This window comes from Cydia amplana, chromosome 2 (genome assembly GCF_948474715.1).
Source record: "Cydia amplana chromosome 2, ilCydAmpl1.1, whole genome shotgun sequence".
Classification (NCBI taxonomy): Eukaryota; Metazoa; Arthropoda; class Insecta; order Lepidoptera; family Tortricidae; genus Cydia; species Cydia amplana.
The window spans coordinates 11,118,319-11,133,388 of record NC_086070.1 but is presented as its reverse complement, the minus strand read 5'-3'; the positions used below and the strand labels follow the sequence as shown (position 1 = coordinate 11,133,388).

Here is a 15,070-nt window from a genome sequence, read left to right as displayed (position 1 = left end):
TCGTACTATACTTAGCTTTTAGTTTATACTTAGATTATAAATAAATAAGAAAAAGTGTGTGTCGATTGATTTTGGTATACCCTTCTATGTTTTTGGTAAGTAAATAATGTTTTATAAACCCAATATATTTACCGCAAAACGTTCACGTGCTGTAGCGCCAACAAACACAAAATAAACGTATAAAAACATGTACTTACATTGTTATTTTGCAGTATATCGTGAATCTTAATTGTTAATTTGTTTAAAAAAAGCTCTCTCAGTCGTTTTTCAATTTTGCCTGATGCGTGTGCGTCATAGAAATAAAATCGTACAAGTGTAAATAACTATTAACGAAGCAAAACCGTATACACTATACAGGGTGATTCATGAGACGTGAGCAGGACTAATCCTGCGCACTCAGTAACTGATAATTGATCGAACACCGTCGTATTTAGGTGAAACAACCACACTTTTTCCTATTTTTTAACATTTTGGTGAGGGCAAATTTAATTCTCTACAATCATGGTCACCCTACAAGACCTAATTAATAAACATAAAACCTCTTTAACCGTAATGACAGCATTTTGATTACGAAGAAAATAAACTGTCAAACTTGAGTGAGATACGAATTTTCAAATGTAACCAGACCGTGATGACAGTGATGACATTCAATTTGACACAGAATATCGGTAGTTTAGTATTCTAATTTTAGGGTAATTTTAGGGCATGTCGTAAATAAATTAACAACTTTATTTTTTTCAACACGACTAGAAAATTAACGTTAACCTCACTAATACTGATACGAAACAGTTGCTTATAATTTACGAAATGCGCAGTGTTAGTCCTGCTCACGTCTCCTGAATCACCCTGTATAACTCAGTATGTACCACGGGTGCATTAGGTTCCTGTAAATATAATGTAGTGTAATATAATGGACATTATATGCACAACCACATTGTGTAAGCGACGCCTCTGATGACGTTGCTTGATGCAACGCTGATGTCCACGCCGTTACTGATGACATCCACACATGTAGATATGGCGATTGAAAATTACGAATTTGTTGTAATTTACATCCCACCAACTCCATGTTGATAATAAACAGGATTACGGATTATATCCTGGCGGATATCCGGCTGTAACCTGTAAATAAATGCTTGCTTGCTGGCCGCGTAGCCAAGAGGCCAATCGCTTACGCTCCGTAGCGATCGAAATGCAACTGTCACTGTCACACTTGTATGGAAAAGTGACAGAAAGACACAAAGCGTTTCGTTGTTGAAGCGATAGCGATTGTAACATTGGCTAGGCCGGCATGTCTGTCACTTGAGCGTGATCGCTTGTAAAGATTTTATGTTATTAGGATTTAATTATTTTTAACCGAGTTCAATATTTCAAAAAGAGGAGGTTCTCAATTCGATTGTATGTTTTTTTTTCATTATGTTTAACATTTGTTCCTCAACCACATTCCACGCAACTATTTTTATTTGCATCTACCTACATATATGTAGGTACTCGTATACTAATGTGACCCAGGTAATATAGTGTAGGTACGTACCTACTATTAAGTCATTTCTATCCCTTCCTGCATGAAAGGCAGATGATCATTGATCACATAGATCATTCGAGTAATGAGTGAAAACACTAGTTCCACGACACGTGCTTGCTTAGATGACAATTTACTTTAGTTAGACTAATAGATAGCTTAGTTTTATGATTGGTTAAAAAAACTTTACTTACTTTGTTCGCCACTTGAAATAACAAAAGCCAGAATACAACGTGATTAAATACTTTACTGTATATAATTAATAACATGTATGGTTACAGTAAATATTACAACTATTATAAGTGAAAAACATTTTAATTGACTATAATTTCCCGGTGCTAGGCTTAGCTCTCGAATTATATAGGCTTCTGCCTTATTGATGTCTAATTGTTGAGTATTATGTAACTACCTTTTTATTATATCTATTAATTACAGTAACTGTCAATAATATAATCTTTCTACAATTTTCATGAAGGAAGAATTTTAATTTTACGATTTATTAACATTCAATTCGCCAATTCTTGGGATTAGTTGCCAACTTGCCAAGCGCCTACTCGTATTATTGACTGTTACTTTACAAGTATACAATATATATGCTCACATAAGCATTTATACGCCGCCATAACCTTTTCTGGGCTTTGCCTGCCTTATAATTAATAATTATTCATAACAAATTGTGCCTACTAAAGTCTATTTTTTTATTCGGTAGACTAAAATGACATTTCATAGTATGAAATTACATTTTATGTTCATACTATGAAATGTCATTTTAGTCTACCGAATAAAAAATAGACTTTAGAAAAACGGATGTAACAACACTGTTTCATACAGCGTATTTTTTAAGGGTAGTCCTCATTTAATGAAGCAAATCAGACATCACTTAATTTCAGGCAGCCAATGCCCATAGATAGTAATCGTAACAAATGATATCAATACAACTAGCGCGAGCCGTGCGGGGCACAGCAGGTACTTGCCGAACGACAGTAGGTATATATGTTTGCGTCGAAACAGGGTTTATTACAGGCAGCTGTGTTGTTGATGTATGGTAACTACCTACCTAAGTACTGTAGTTATTTTAGTTTAAGTTTATTTGAGCGCATCGCCAACAAACTGTTTTACAGTTTGGCGAAACTTTAGTTATAAGTACACTGTACTTTGTATTTTGTTAAATAAGATACCTAACGTATGTCTTACATATATGAAAATAATATATAAATGTAAACAATTTACTGTAAAAAAAATGTGACACACACTATTATTGCTAACTGTACTGTCTTTACTTCTCATATACATGTCTATCAAGTACTTCTCGAGATCTTCCTTATGAGTCTAAACCCGATTTGTTCGTGTTCTCCCATCGAGGAGTATCTTTGGCTACCTTCCGACTGCATCATCAGATCAGTTCCATGTTAGAATAATATTGCATTATCATCGGAACTAAGAAAGTGCTCCTAATTTCAACTAAAACTGATAACAAGAAGTGGTTTAAAATGAATTTCCAAGATTTTAACAAATATACAATTATACACATATGTAAAGAAACAGGTTTATATGCAGTACCTAAATAAAAGTTTGTAATAACACTTTGGCGGCACATTTTTTAAGACCGGTATTTTTAGACTTCTTCACGCATGTTCAGTTCGACATAAAAGCTGTGACACACCAACACGGTGTAAAAGTTTAAACCTGCAAAAAAATGAAAGCGATCAGTTCACTCCTAATAGTCCTAATATATTTTCTAAATTAATATTCTGATTTATTGTTAGGGAAAATTTGAAAGGTCCTGTTCATTCACAACATCGAGGGATGCTGCAGGACATTTCTATTACAGACCAAGCGGAGGCGTGAAAAAGGTCCCGTGAAACCTCAAAATAAAGAAATAAATATTAGGTGGGTAATTAACCCTTAAATGCATAGTGTTGCCAAATGTCTACAAAGCATTAGACAGCTCACAGATGAATGGTTAAACAAATTCTATTTGTTCCTGTATATATTATTTCAATAGTAAAACTAATAAACTTTCCGAATTATTACATAAATTTACGCAGTCTTTTAATTTATAACAATTACATTTGTTTATAGACGAAATGTCGGAAAACTTAGAAAAACCTGGAAGTTGATGATTTTTAGTATGTGATTTTGGGCAGATTTTGCGGGGTTTGTAATTATTTTATATTTACAAACTTTATCATAGGTATATCACAAATAGTGTACCTTTCTAATGGTAGTAAAAAAAATCATATATCTATTACTGAAAATTACATATTTACATAAATATGATTTAGCCAATTCAACATCTAACACTGATTTCGCAGTGAAAATCAAAGTTATATTTTTTTTACTATTTTTCCTAGAATCGGCAAACAATTACAGTGAAACCTGGTTAATTGGCACCTGGATAAATGCAAAACCTCAATAATTGCATCCAAAGGTCCGGTCCCGGTCCCTTGAGACCAAAAGTCCTCTATAATTGAAAATTTTGAACCTCTATAATTGCAATTTAGATTTTAGTGCTTTTCGTAATTTTACCTCTGTAATTGACCACATCGCAGCTAAGACCTCTATAATTGACACTGTGTTAAAAAAATCCGTTATTTTAGCTCTTCTTATTACCTCTATTATTGAAATGAGTCTATAAGTAAGACCTCTGTAATTGAAATAATGTAGACTTGTAGAGAGCAGAAACAATATTTTAATAGCAATGATAATTTTATTTTAAATCTTCACCCAGAATTCAATGTATTTATTGGGTATCTATATATCACAGACTGTAGTAGTTTTGATTAAATCAAAAACATAAAATGCTTTTTACATTCCAATAAAACTTTCTTCTACAATTCAAGGGATTATTTAAAAAACCCAAATGATTCATAAGCAGTAATTAATGTAGTGTAAAAGTGCAAGTTATATAATATACAGACCAGAAACCCAGAATCTACTGTCAATGGTTATTTGCACCTCCATAAAAGCAATTTGTCAGAACGCAACCTCTATTAATGAGAACCTCTATAATTGACACAACGATTTTTTGAACCTCGTTAATTGGCACGACCTGCATAAATGAAAAACGTGGTTAATTGCCAAAAAATTGCCGATCGCTTGAGATTGCAATTATCCAGGTTTCACTGTATGTGATACATATATTAATTTCGGGCAAAAAGAAAAAGTCATGCATTTAAGGGTTAAAAATGTTCAATTGGTTGTATGTCAAAGCAAATAAATTTGTAAAAATGATTTGGTAACTACTATTCCTAACATGAAAAAATATTGAGATCCCTGAATAGTGATTCTGGCCGAATACTGAAACCGAATATTCGGCATGACATGCGAACATTTTGAGTCAAAATTAATATAAAAACCATAATATTAGATATTTTTTTTGTCGAACGGAATTAATGAATAGTTAGTCAATCTAATCAAACCCATGATAAAAATAAAATATCTTGTAATCAACAAATTTAAATCTCAAAAAGCGGCCAAGTGCGAGTCGGACTCGCCCATGAAGGGTTCCGTATTTAGGCGATTTATGACGTATTAAAAAAAAACTACTTGCTAGATCTCGTTCAAACCAATTTTCGGTGGAAGTTTACATGGTAATGTACATCATATATTTTTTTTAGTTTTATCATTCTCTTATTTTAGAAGTTAGGGGGGACACACACATTTTACCACTTTGGAAGTGTCTCTCGCGCAAACTATTCAGTTTAGAAAAAAATGATATTAGAAACCTCAATATCATTTTTGAAGACCTATCCATAGATTCCCCACACGTATGGGTTTGATGAAAAAAAAATTTTTGAGTTTCAGTTCGAAGTATGGGGAACCCCAAAAATTTATTGTTTTTTTTTCTATTTTTGTGTGAAAATCTTAATGCGGTTCACAGAATACATCTACTTACCAAGTTTCAACAGTATAGTTCTTATAGTTTCGGAGAAAAGTGGCTGTGACATACGGACGGACAGACAGACGGACAGACAGACAGACAGACTGACAGACAGACAGACAGACAGACATGACGAATCTATAAGGGTTCCGTTTTTTGCCATTTGGCTACGGAACCCTAAAAACGGTCTTCGTATTTAACAACCTTCCAACTCTTCCAAGAATACATTTTAAATAATATCTACCTAAAGTTTTGGTTATTTTTATTATGTAATTTATCTTTTTAGATAGGTGCAATAGGTATTTGGTATTCGGCCGAATAGTAGGCGAAATTCTGCAAAATGACATATTCGGCAAACTGGCCGAATAGCAAGCCGAATATTCGTAGTAAAACACTTACAGAAGTAAACCCCTTCAGTCATGAGCGTCTTCACCCCCCAGTATCTCCAGTTGAGAAAGAAAGTAAACGTAGAAAGCATCATGAATACTGTCCACATGATGAAGTAGGCTTTAATAATGCCTTTCCGTTCCTGAAAAGGAAAATGACACACAGCTGTGATTTCAAAATTTCTTGCAGTGCTTTCAGTGGTTCCCCTTGCTCCCACCCTGCTACCAGATCCGCCTACTCAGGACAATGTAGGACTAACCAGTGCTTTATTATTATTTTATTTATGCTTATTTTCAATATTTGTCTGACGGATGCAAATTAACAATAATAATGTCTAACGATATACGTAAAATGGATTTGACTACAATAGATTAAAAAAAAAGAGAACAAATTGCAAAAAAGTTAGAATTTTATTGTTGAAGTATTTTCGATCGTATTTTTTTCTTATTAGATATGAACACACTCGTATCTAATAAGAAAAAAATACGATCCATTCCTTTTATAGTTCACTATCCACTTATATAGGGAAAATGACCTCTCTACATCTGCAGATGTAAGAGATGCGTATTCGTTAAATGATACTTCACCATTATTTGGAACTTCATCACTATCACTCAAATGTATTATATTAACTATAGATACTACATCGGAGAAGCCTGTATTGAAAAATAAAAATAATGATTGGAAAATATTATTACTGCAATTACTTATTCGAAAAAAATAATTAAATCTTTATTTAGAATTTTATACGATATCGATGTTATGCTGCTGCCATTAAGGGGCCCACTGATTAACAGTCCGCCGGACGGAACCGGCCTGTCAGTTGTTCGGAACTGTCAAAATTTTGTTCTAACTGACAGGCCGATACCGTCCGGCGGACTGTTAATCAGTGGGCCCCTTTACAAAACATGACCATTTATCCACATTTATCTAATATAAAGGGGTATTGGTACGTACTTGTGTTAGGTATTTGTCAATTCCCCTTCAATTATGCCCTTCCCCGGACCTCAATTGGTCTTCATACGAAATTTTTCTAAATCGGCAGCGTTTTAAGTGCAAAGAGGAAACTGAGAGCCAGAGTTATTTTCACATTAAATAGGAATTGTATATATGACAAACATAATCAAATTATTTTTTCGTACCATTATCACGCCAATGACGAAAAACACGTCGAACAAAAGCTTAGCCAGGAACATAAACACGAGTACAACTGCGATTGCGTACAGTCCGCTGAGCTCGGCATCTAGTAGGATTGCTGCGCCTGCTTCGTCTGTTTCGTCTGTCTTCAACAATCCTAATTCATTGGCTGTGTCTTTTTCCAGAGTGCCAATTTCAACAGCAGCCACTATCATTGCCACGAAGAGGCAAAATGACAAGAACTGAAAACATAATTTATAAATTTGCTAAACATAATATTTTCGTAAAAATTAAGATATTCAAAAGTCCCACAAAAAACAACAACAGGTATTTCAAAATTTGACACATGGTTTTATTTTTCATAGTCTTGATAAAAGTTATAGGCAATCTTCATAGGCAGGGTCCCTACCGACTAGGGCAGATAGGTCTCCAAAATCCAAACATGACTAAATAGTACCATTATCTAATTAGCAGAGCTCGGCGGGGGTGAGCTATTTTTACCTTATAATTTGACATGTCTCACGTCAAATTACAAGGTAATAAATAGCTCACCCCCGACGAGCTCTGCTAATTACCAAACATTGATGTACGCGGTGAACGCAGCGGTAACCGCATCATGAGACGCAATGCAACGCGTCAAACGCACATAAATAATTTTTAAGAAAAAAAAAACCGACTTCTATGCGGCCCGGTGAAAGATTATTGTAGATGGTGCGCTATGTAGAAAAGGAGGTAAAACCACCCACTTTTCTAGTAGCATTTCGTTTCTGTAAGGCTCGCAGTTCTAACCTAACCTAACCCACTTTTGTTCGGTTCTGTGAGGATAGCAGTTCTAACCTAACCTAACCCACTTAACAGCGCATATGCGGTGCGGTGTACGGGGGTTTGAGCGGGAGGGGTTTGGCCTCATCATACTTTATACCTACATTTTATGGTAGGTAATCATAGTGGTTTATTTAGTTTAGGTATCATAGTGGTTTTCCGGGTCAAGGTCCGGGTCTGTGTCCTAGTCCGGGTCTAGTCCAGGTCCGAGTCCGAGTCCGAGTCCAGGTCCGGGTCCGGGTCCGAACCGGATCCGGATACGAGTCCGGATCTGGATCCGAGTCCGAGTCCCAGTCCAAGTCAAAGTCGAAATTCGAAATCACCAAACGTGTACTATGCGTCGTTGAAGAGTTCTGTTCTGATCATCATCAGCAGTTCCAGTTCATCAAATGCGACAGTTTTTAATGTTAATGCTTTATTTTATGATGAAAATACAGAAAATTCTATACGTGTGCCTTTAAGATTTGAGGAGTTCCCTCGATTCCTCATGGATCCCATGTTCAGAACTTGAGCTTGACATAAATATGGCTTAAAAACCTAACTTGCTTAACAAACATAACGAAGAGGAAAAATCGCCAAACGCGAGCTATGCGTCGTTAAAGAGTGTCGTTCTGGTCATCATCAGCAGTTACACTTCCTCAAATGTTACTTTTTTGAATGTATATGCTTGATTTGTTGATAAAAACACAACAATCACTATATGTATGTATGCCTTTAAAATTTGAGGAGTTCCCTCGATTCCTTATGGATCTCATCATCAGAACTCGAGCTTGACAGAAATGTGGCTTAAAAACTAAGCTTGCTTAACCAACATAACGACGAGGACAAATCGCCAAACGTGAACTATGGGTCGTTGAAGAGTTCTGTTCTGATCATCATCAGCAGTTCCACTTCATCAAATGCGACAGTTTTTAATAAAAATGCTTGATTTTCTGATGAAAATACAAAAATCTCTATATGCATGCCTTTAAGATTTGAGGAGTTCCCTCGATTCCTCATGGATTCCATCATCAGAACTCGAGCTTGACAAAAATGTGGCTTAAAAACTTAACTTGCTTAACAAACATAACGAAGAGGACAAATCGTCAAACGTGTACTATGCGTCGTTGAAGAGTGCCGTTCTGATCATCATCAGCAGTTCCATTTCATCAAATGCCACGTTTTTGAATGTATATGCTTGATTTGTTGATAAAAACACAAAAATAACTATATGTATGCCTTTAAGATTTGAGGAGTTCCCTCGATTCCTCATGGATCCCATCATCAGAACTGGGTTTTGACAAAAACGGGACCAATCTGTATGCATATACATACAATCAAAATGAGATATGGAGTAACAAACATAAAAAAAAAAAAAAACATACAACCGAATTGATAACCTCCTTCTTTGAGATTTGGAAGTCGGTTAAAAAATACTTACAGCATTAATACATCCCAATATAATGTTTCCAGTTTGCAAATCAAAAAAACAGCAACATCTTTCCAAACGCGGGAGACCCATTGTAGCTGAAAAATGAAATTTTGTCTTAATTGACCCGTAAATACAAAGACAGCGTTGTTAACAATTAGCAAATTAGACTAGGTACAATTAAATGGACTTCGTGAAAAATAAATGCATTAAAACTGAAAATGTAGTCTAGTTCTATAATTTTTAATTTAAAATTAAATTTCTAAACAAAATAGTACTCCAAGTTGTTTGTTTACAGTTTTACTTGCTCAAAGGTTGCTTCCCGTGAAGAAATGCACGAGCTACTGCGGAAAATACTTTGATTTTATTGCCATTTACAACAAAAAAAACTGTGCTAACTGGCTGCCTTCAATTTATATTTATATTAACGATGCTAATAAAAATGACTGATCTCTCCTATTATAAATAGTATATAACTTTTTAAAAATACGACGTTGGTACGATTCTACATATAAGAAAACATAGTGGAAAATAATTTCCTCTTGTAGTAATTAATAATGGTTAAAAATAATACTCTTGGAGTATAATAATATATCACGGTTTTCTTAAAGGATAATCAAAATATTTTTTAAACATATTGAAGCATTAATTATTTTCTTAATATTTCAAGGATATTAAAACATAGGTAGGTACTTACGTGACAAATTATAATTCCTCTACTTTAGATCACTTTCACTGTTCACCAAACACTGACATGCTGCGCGGCGGCACCGAAAGGAACAATTGTAACTACGTACTACCATATCTTCGGTAGGACAAAGATTAAACAAATCTAAGCTGTCTAAAACCAATATAACATTTTAATTGAACTAGAAAAGTAGTTAAACACATCTTACTTATAATATCTGGGAGACCGAGCTTTCCTCGGAAAACATAAAAACTCAAAAAGGCGCGCCCAGAGATAAGACCTAGCTAGATCGATTTTTCGCCCCCGAAAACCCCCATATAGTAAATTTCATCGATATCGTTTGAGCAGTTTCCGAGATCCCCGAAATATATATATAAATAAATAAGCAAGAATTGCTCGCTTAAAGGCATAAGATTAAAACATTCAGAATATACTGCTTAAAATAATACCGGCGAAAAATATTTTTTTTAATGTCATTATTATTATTATAGGTAAGTAATATACTATAGATAGGTAGCAAAAAAATGAGAGTTCCAGACTAATCCGATGCAAACTTGATGCTCTCCTAAAAATAAAAAACAATAATTAACGTATCGTTATAGAGGTCCCACTAGATCGATATATTTTATTTATCGATTTTTGCTATTATCATAGTAAATAAATTAATAATTTTAGTGTTAACTAGGAAGACGGCGCTTTAATATACATGCATTTAACTCAACTTCAAACTGGGTTTTACGTTAAAAATAGATACTTGATTTTAACGTAAAACCTACGTCATAAAAACATAATAATATTTAATATGTACTTACAGACACGTAAAGCAACACAAATTGTCAATCTTTTTCTTCTGAACGTTCTTATTCTTTGCCATATTAGGCGACAAGGAGTCTGCAAAATGAGTCGATACGTTGGGAGCTTGAATGACGCCCTTTCTGACGCAGGTCCGCTGCGACTGCCAATATAAATATATTAATTCTCTAGCGGCCCACCATAAATACAAGAAAAAATATCAGTTTTTGAATATGGTAGTAAAAAATAGAATTTAATTTGTTTTGTTCTAAAACCGCACAAAACGATTGGACAGGGAGACGCTTTAGGTTATAGTGAATTTATTTTAAATTTTTGTACGAGGCTCCCGTTTGGTAGACAGTTATCTAGTGTCTATTAAAAATATTAATCTTTTTATTTACTTATACAGTGTCAATTGACTTTTGTTGGGAAGAGTTTTCAAAAAGATATGATAATATTGATTTCAAAATACGAAAAACAGAATACAACCAGATTAAACTTTATTTAATAATTGATAACAAACATAATATGGTTTTATAATTAGTTTGCCATATATTTATGGTACATATTTTATTTACAAGTACATATTTTAACTCTTCATTTACCCCATTAATTATATACCGTAGCTGCCACTAATATGATTTTTGTGTTATACATACTTTTTAAATATGCTTATGGGTAATTCTTATCAAGTTCTATATAAAATTGTCATTATAACTTCATTACTATTCGTAATTGACATATTTTAGACTTCTTCGCGCATATTAAGTTGCACATAAAAGCTGTGACACACCAACATAGCGTACACGTTTATACCTGGAAAAAAAAATCAGTAAAATCATTCTATACAATTTTGTTAGTATTTTCATAAAATCTACAGGTGTAATATCTTTTTCACCACACCAACTCGTGAAGACTCTATTTGTAAGTACTTCAAAAACTGATGTGATAAGAAAGTTGCATTTTTTCAACATGATGTGGCAAAGTAATCTTATGCCAATGTTGAATTGTTTGGTTGTTAACATAGGGCTTTATTGCTCTTTACCAGCTGAGTAATACAAATAATGTTCTTGGTAATTACAGTTACACGCTTTTGCAAAGCTCTCACATGACAGAAGGTAAAAGTTAAAGCTTGTTTAAGTCCGTTAACTTCTGACATTTCTTGATTTTATAAATATTATCAGCTAGTATTAAATTGAAATTCAGGTTAGTTACACCTGACGTCTGACGTATTATGTAAGTAGGTATTAAGTACATCACGCTCCTTGATTGTTGAGCCGTAAAATTATTGGTTGATCAGTACCTTCGCTATGGAATATTCAATTTAGGTAGAACTCTAAATGGCTCAACAATCACGGAGCGTGACTGTACCTAAAGTAAAATTTTACGGACGTGTAAACGTTAACCTATTTAATAACGAATGGAACCACAGACTTAAAATATATACCATAGATAAAGCAAATGTCACGATTTGTATTGAAACCAAGCGTGCCGACTTTTTGCCACCTACTGTGACGTCACAGCCGCAATTTAGTGATGGGAAATCCTAACCGGTTCAAAGACACCGATGCCCCTCTGCCCCGCTACGATTCAACTTTCTTGCTCATACTCATAGATTTTATATCTGCGGTCTCGCTCGCTCACTCCCCGCTCCCCCGCGAACCACGCCAAAAATCACAAATCTATTGTCATGAATGACATCGATTTTCTGACAGACGAATGATAAAGACAGACGAATGATAAAAACAGACGAATGATCTTCCCAACTTTTCCCTTCAATGAAACTGGTATTTTCAAAATCTATTTATAACTGGATCATGTGGAAAACAAAAATAATGAAAGTTTTTTAACACAATAGAAATTTATAACCCTACTAAACGTATAGGCAGACATATAATCGTATGTGGTTAAATTACCCTTCTTTTTAAAGGTGTTGTGTAAAATTAGGACATGATTTTTTTTTATCAATAACTACTAAAAAAATTTTTTAAATAGTTATTATCATTAATCTGCCCGATATCGATTAAAATCGATTATTAGAAGCGATCGGTAGAACGAACAACACTAGTCGCTAAATTTGACGGACGAATAATAAACGGCCTGTACCACGAAGTCGAAGCGATGCGCGACAGTATCGCTAGTCCGATATTCATCATCTCTTAACTCACAACGTCAGATCAAACGCTCAAAGCAAACGCGCAATGTAATGTAAATATAGTTTTGTAACGTTAATCTATAGTTACTTTGGTATATTATTGGAATCACAACTTGGAATACTTAAAAATTGTTTTAAAATGAATTTACGCATAATATCATTTTAAAATTACTTACCTGAGATAGGAAAGGAATATGTCCTTGCCCTTGGGTGCTTGCAATTTTTGGGCTGTTGCAGTTAATTATCAGGCATTTTTTAATTTTTTACGGACTACCAGCTGCAACAACTGGCGCGCGTGGAATGTCAATAGCGACGGCCAACCTCGACGCTTGGTCGGGGTTCGGACACGCAAAGTAGATGCATTGGCGTCATCTAGGTATATTTAACTCTGTGAATGGAACCTAAAATAATGCAAACTTACTGAGGTAGATTACTTCAGTGATGATCGTCTTCACACCCCAATATTCGCAATTGAGGAAGAAAGTGAACATAGAAAGTAACATGAATACGGTCCACATGATGAAGTAGGCCTTGATAATGCCTTTCCGTTCCTGAAAAAAAAAAACTATAATGTTATAATAAAACATGTTTTAATGTTCTTGTGTTAGAAAAAGTATAAGGGCACATTCTTATTTGCTTGAAGGAACAATGGTAGCCCTCAATTTATTTGTCTAATACAGCGAAGTACTTATATTTTTATTTCTAGGATTAAGAACAATGTTACGAACATGAATATATTTAGAAGTTTTCCTGCTGAAACGTGTTATTAAAGAAGATACCTTCTGCGTAATATAGACCAAGTGAGGGGATTAAGGGACCAACTGTATAGTATAAGCTTGGCCCCACCCACGTCTTAGAGAACAAAATTTATCCAAACAAATTGAGAGTCTTGCTTACATATTGATTCGTGCTTGGTTCGTGATATTGATTATATATTCGTACAATAATATTTCCGAGGCTCACTCAATCAATTATTTTATATGCTTAGAATAAAGGTAATAGAATTATTGTTCCGTACCATTATCACGCCGATGACAAAAAATACGTCAAACAAGAGCTTCGCCAGAAACATGAGCACCAATATAACTGACATGGCATACAGTCCGCTGAGCCTGGCATCTACTTCTATTGCTTCGACGCTTTTAAATATTTCCATGTCCTTGGCCGTATCTTTTTCCATAGTGCCAAATTCACATGCAGCCACTATCATTGCCACGAATAGGCAAAATGATAGAAACTGAAACAAAAATGAACTTATTAAAATAATTACTTTTAATAAGGCGCCACCTGCAGCAAGTGCAGCAAAGGCAGTTTGTATGGTAGGTTTTGGAGTTTATCGCTAAGTCAATAAGGGTCATTATAGGTACCTAGCATAAAAAGTAACTTAGTGCCGCTTACAGGCGGCTTAAATACTAACTGTTCGAAGACAAAGTGTGCGTGAGAACATGTGTTTGTCTCCAAACAAGCAAATGTAGAAGTGAGAGACAAGGGCAAACGAATTTTAAATAAAACTTTAAGGAGCATTTATAATTCTTGTGTTCTGATCTGGTAACCAAATAAGAACAATTCGTTTTTAGGGTTCGGTACCCAAAGGGTAAAAACGGGACCCTATTACTAAGACTCCTCTGTCCATCCGTCTATCTGTTTGTCACCAGGCTGTATCTCATGAACCGTGATAGCTAGACAGTTGAAATTTTCACAGATGATGTATTTCTGTTGCCACTATAACAACAAATACTAAAAAGTACGGAACCCTGGGTGGGCGAGTCCGACTCGCACTTGTCCGGTTTTTTTAAATTTATGTATGTACGAGTATGAAGCACCTGAGTTTTGTAATTACCTATGTATAAAGCTGGCTTTATAAACAAGGACAACATAATAATTATGGAAACTGTGCAGTGAGATGTTTAATACTTACAGCATTGATACATCCTAATATGATATTCCCAGTCTTCAAGTCAAATATGCAGCAACATTTTTCGAAACGTGGGAGACCCATTGTGGCTGAAAAATTTATTAGCGATTTAATTTACTCGTATTAATACTATAAATAGAAATGTAATATTAATTTCATTATCTATTTGAACGATAAAATCTTATTTCAAGATTTATAGGAGTTATAAGATTTTCACCCAGTGGTACAACTTCACTAATAAAAAAATGTTACACAGGATTATTTAAATAGTCTAATAATTGTAGTGGAACGATTAACTTTGATGGAGATTTATTCTTAGAACGAAATAAATTCAGCTTACTAAAATTAACAACTACGCATA

The 15,070-nt window shown here is 34.4% G+C and overlaps 2 protein-coding genes and 1 long non-coding RNA gene across 3 annotated transcripts in view; all 3 read right to left on the bottom strand.

The window, feature by feature from the left end:
- The window catches only part of LOC134658811 (uncharacterized), a 258,840-nt gene that overhangs the window by 162,645 nt on the left and 81,125 nt on the right, over nucleotides 1-15,070 (bottom strand). The window contains exon 2 of the long non-coding RNA XR_010097740.1: nucleotides 351-854. This is a non-coding gene — a long non-coding RNA (uncharacterized LOC134658811). The remainder of the gene's footprint in view (nucleotides 1-350; nucleotides 855-15,070) is intronic.
- LOC134655316 (uncharacterized) lies at nucleotides 3,138-9,287 on the bottom strand. Its single transcript, XM_063510770.1, has 4 exons — nucleotides 9,172-9,287; nucleotides 6,935-7,171; nucleotides 5,805-5,934; nucleotides 3,138-3,208 (listed from the first exon to the last, which is right to left on the bottom strand). Exons 1-4 carry the CDS (start codon nucleotides 9,250-9,252, stop codon nucleotides 3,138-3,140), a joined length of 519 nt encoding a protein of 172 aa, XP_063366840.1. The 5' UTR covers nucleotides 9,253-9,287.
- LOC134662133 (uncharacterized) lies at nucleotides 11,385-14,801 on the bottom strand. Its single transcript, XM_063518404.1, has 4 exons — nucleotides 14,713-14,801; nucleotides 13,813-14,031; nucleotides 13,216-13,345; nucleotides 11,385-11,455 (listed from the first exon to the last, which is right to left on the bottom strand). Exons 1-4 carry the CDS (start codon nucleotides 14,791-14,793, stop codon nucleotides 11,385-11,387), a joined length of 501 nt encoding a protein of 166 aa, XP_063374474.1. The 5' UTR covers nucleotides 14,794-14,801.

Excerpts from the sequence above, each read along its gene's own strand:
- LOC134662133 (XM_063518404.1), bottom strand. The coding sequence starts at position 14,793 with ATGGGTCTCCCACGTTTCGAAAAATGTTGCTGCATATTTGACTTGAAG. Across the intron at positions 14,032-14,712 it reads TATTAGGATGTATCAATGCT|TTTCTATCATTTTGCCTATT; the intron begins GTAAGTATTAAA and ends TTTTTGTTTCAG. Across the intron at positions 11,456-13,215 it reads CACTGAAGTAATCTACCTCA|GTATAAACGTGTACGCTATG; the intron begins GTAAGTTTGCAT and ends TTTTTTTTCCAG.
- LOC134655316 (XM_063510770.1), bottom strand. The coding sequence starts at position 9,252 with ATGGGTCTCCCGCGTTTGGAAAGATGTTGCTGTTTTTTTGATTTGCAA. Across the intron at positions 7,172-9,171 it reads TATTGGGATGTATTAATGCT|TTCTTGTCATTTTGCCTCTT; the intron begins GTAAGTATTTTT and ends TTATGTTTTCAG. Across the intron at positions 3,209-5,804 it reads GACTGAAGGGGTTTACTTCT|GTTTAAACTTTTACACCGTG; the intron begins GTAAGTGTTTTA and ends ATTTTTTTGCAG.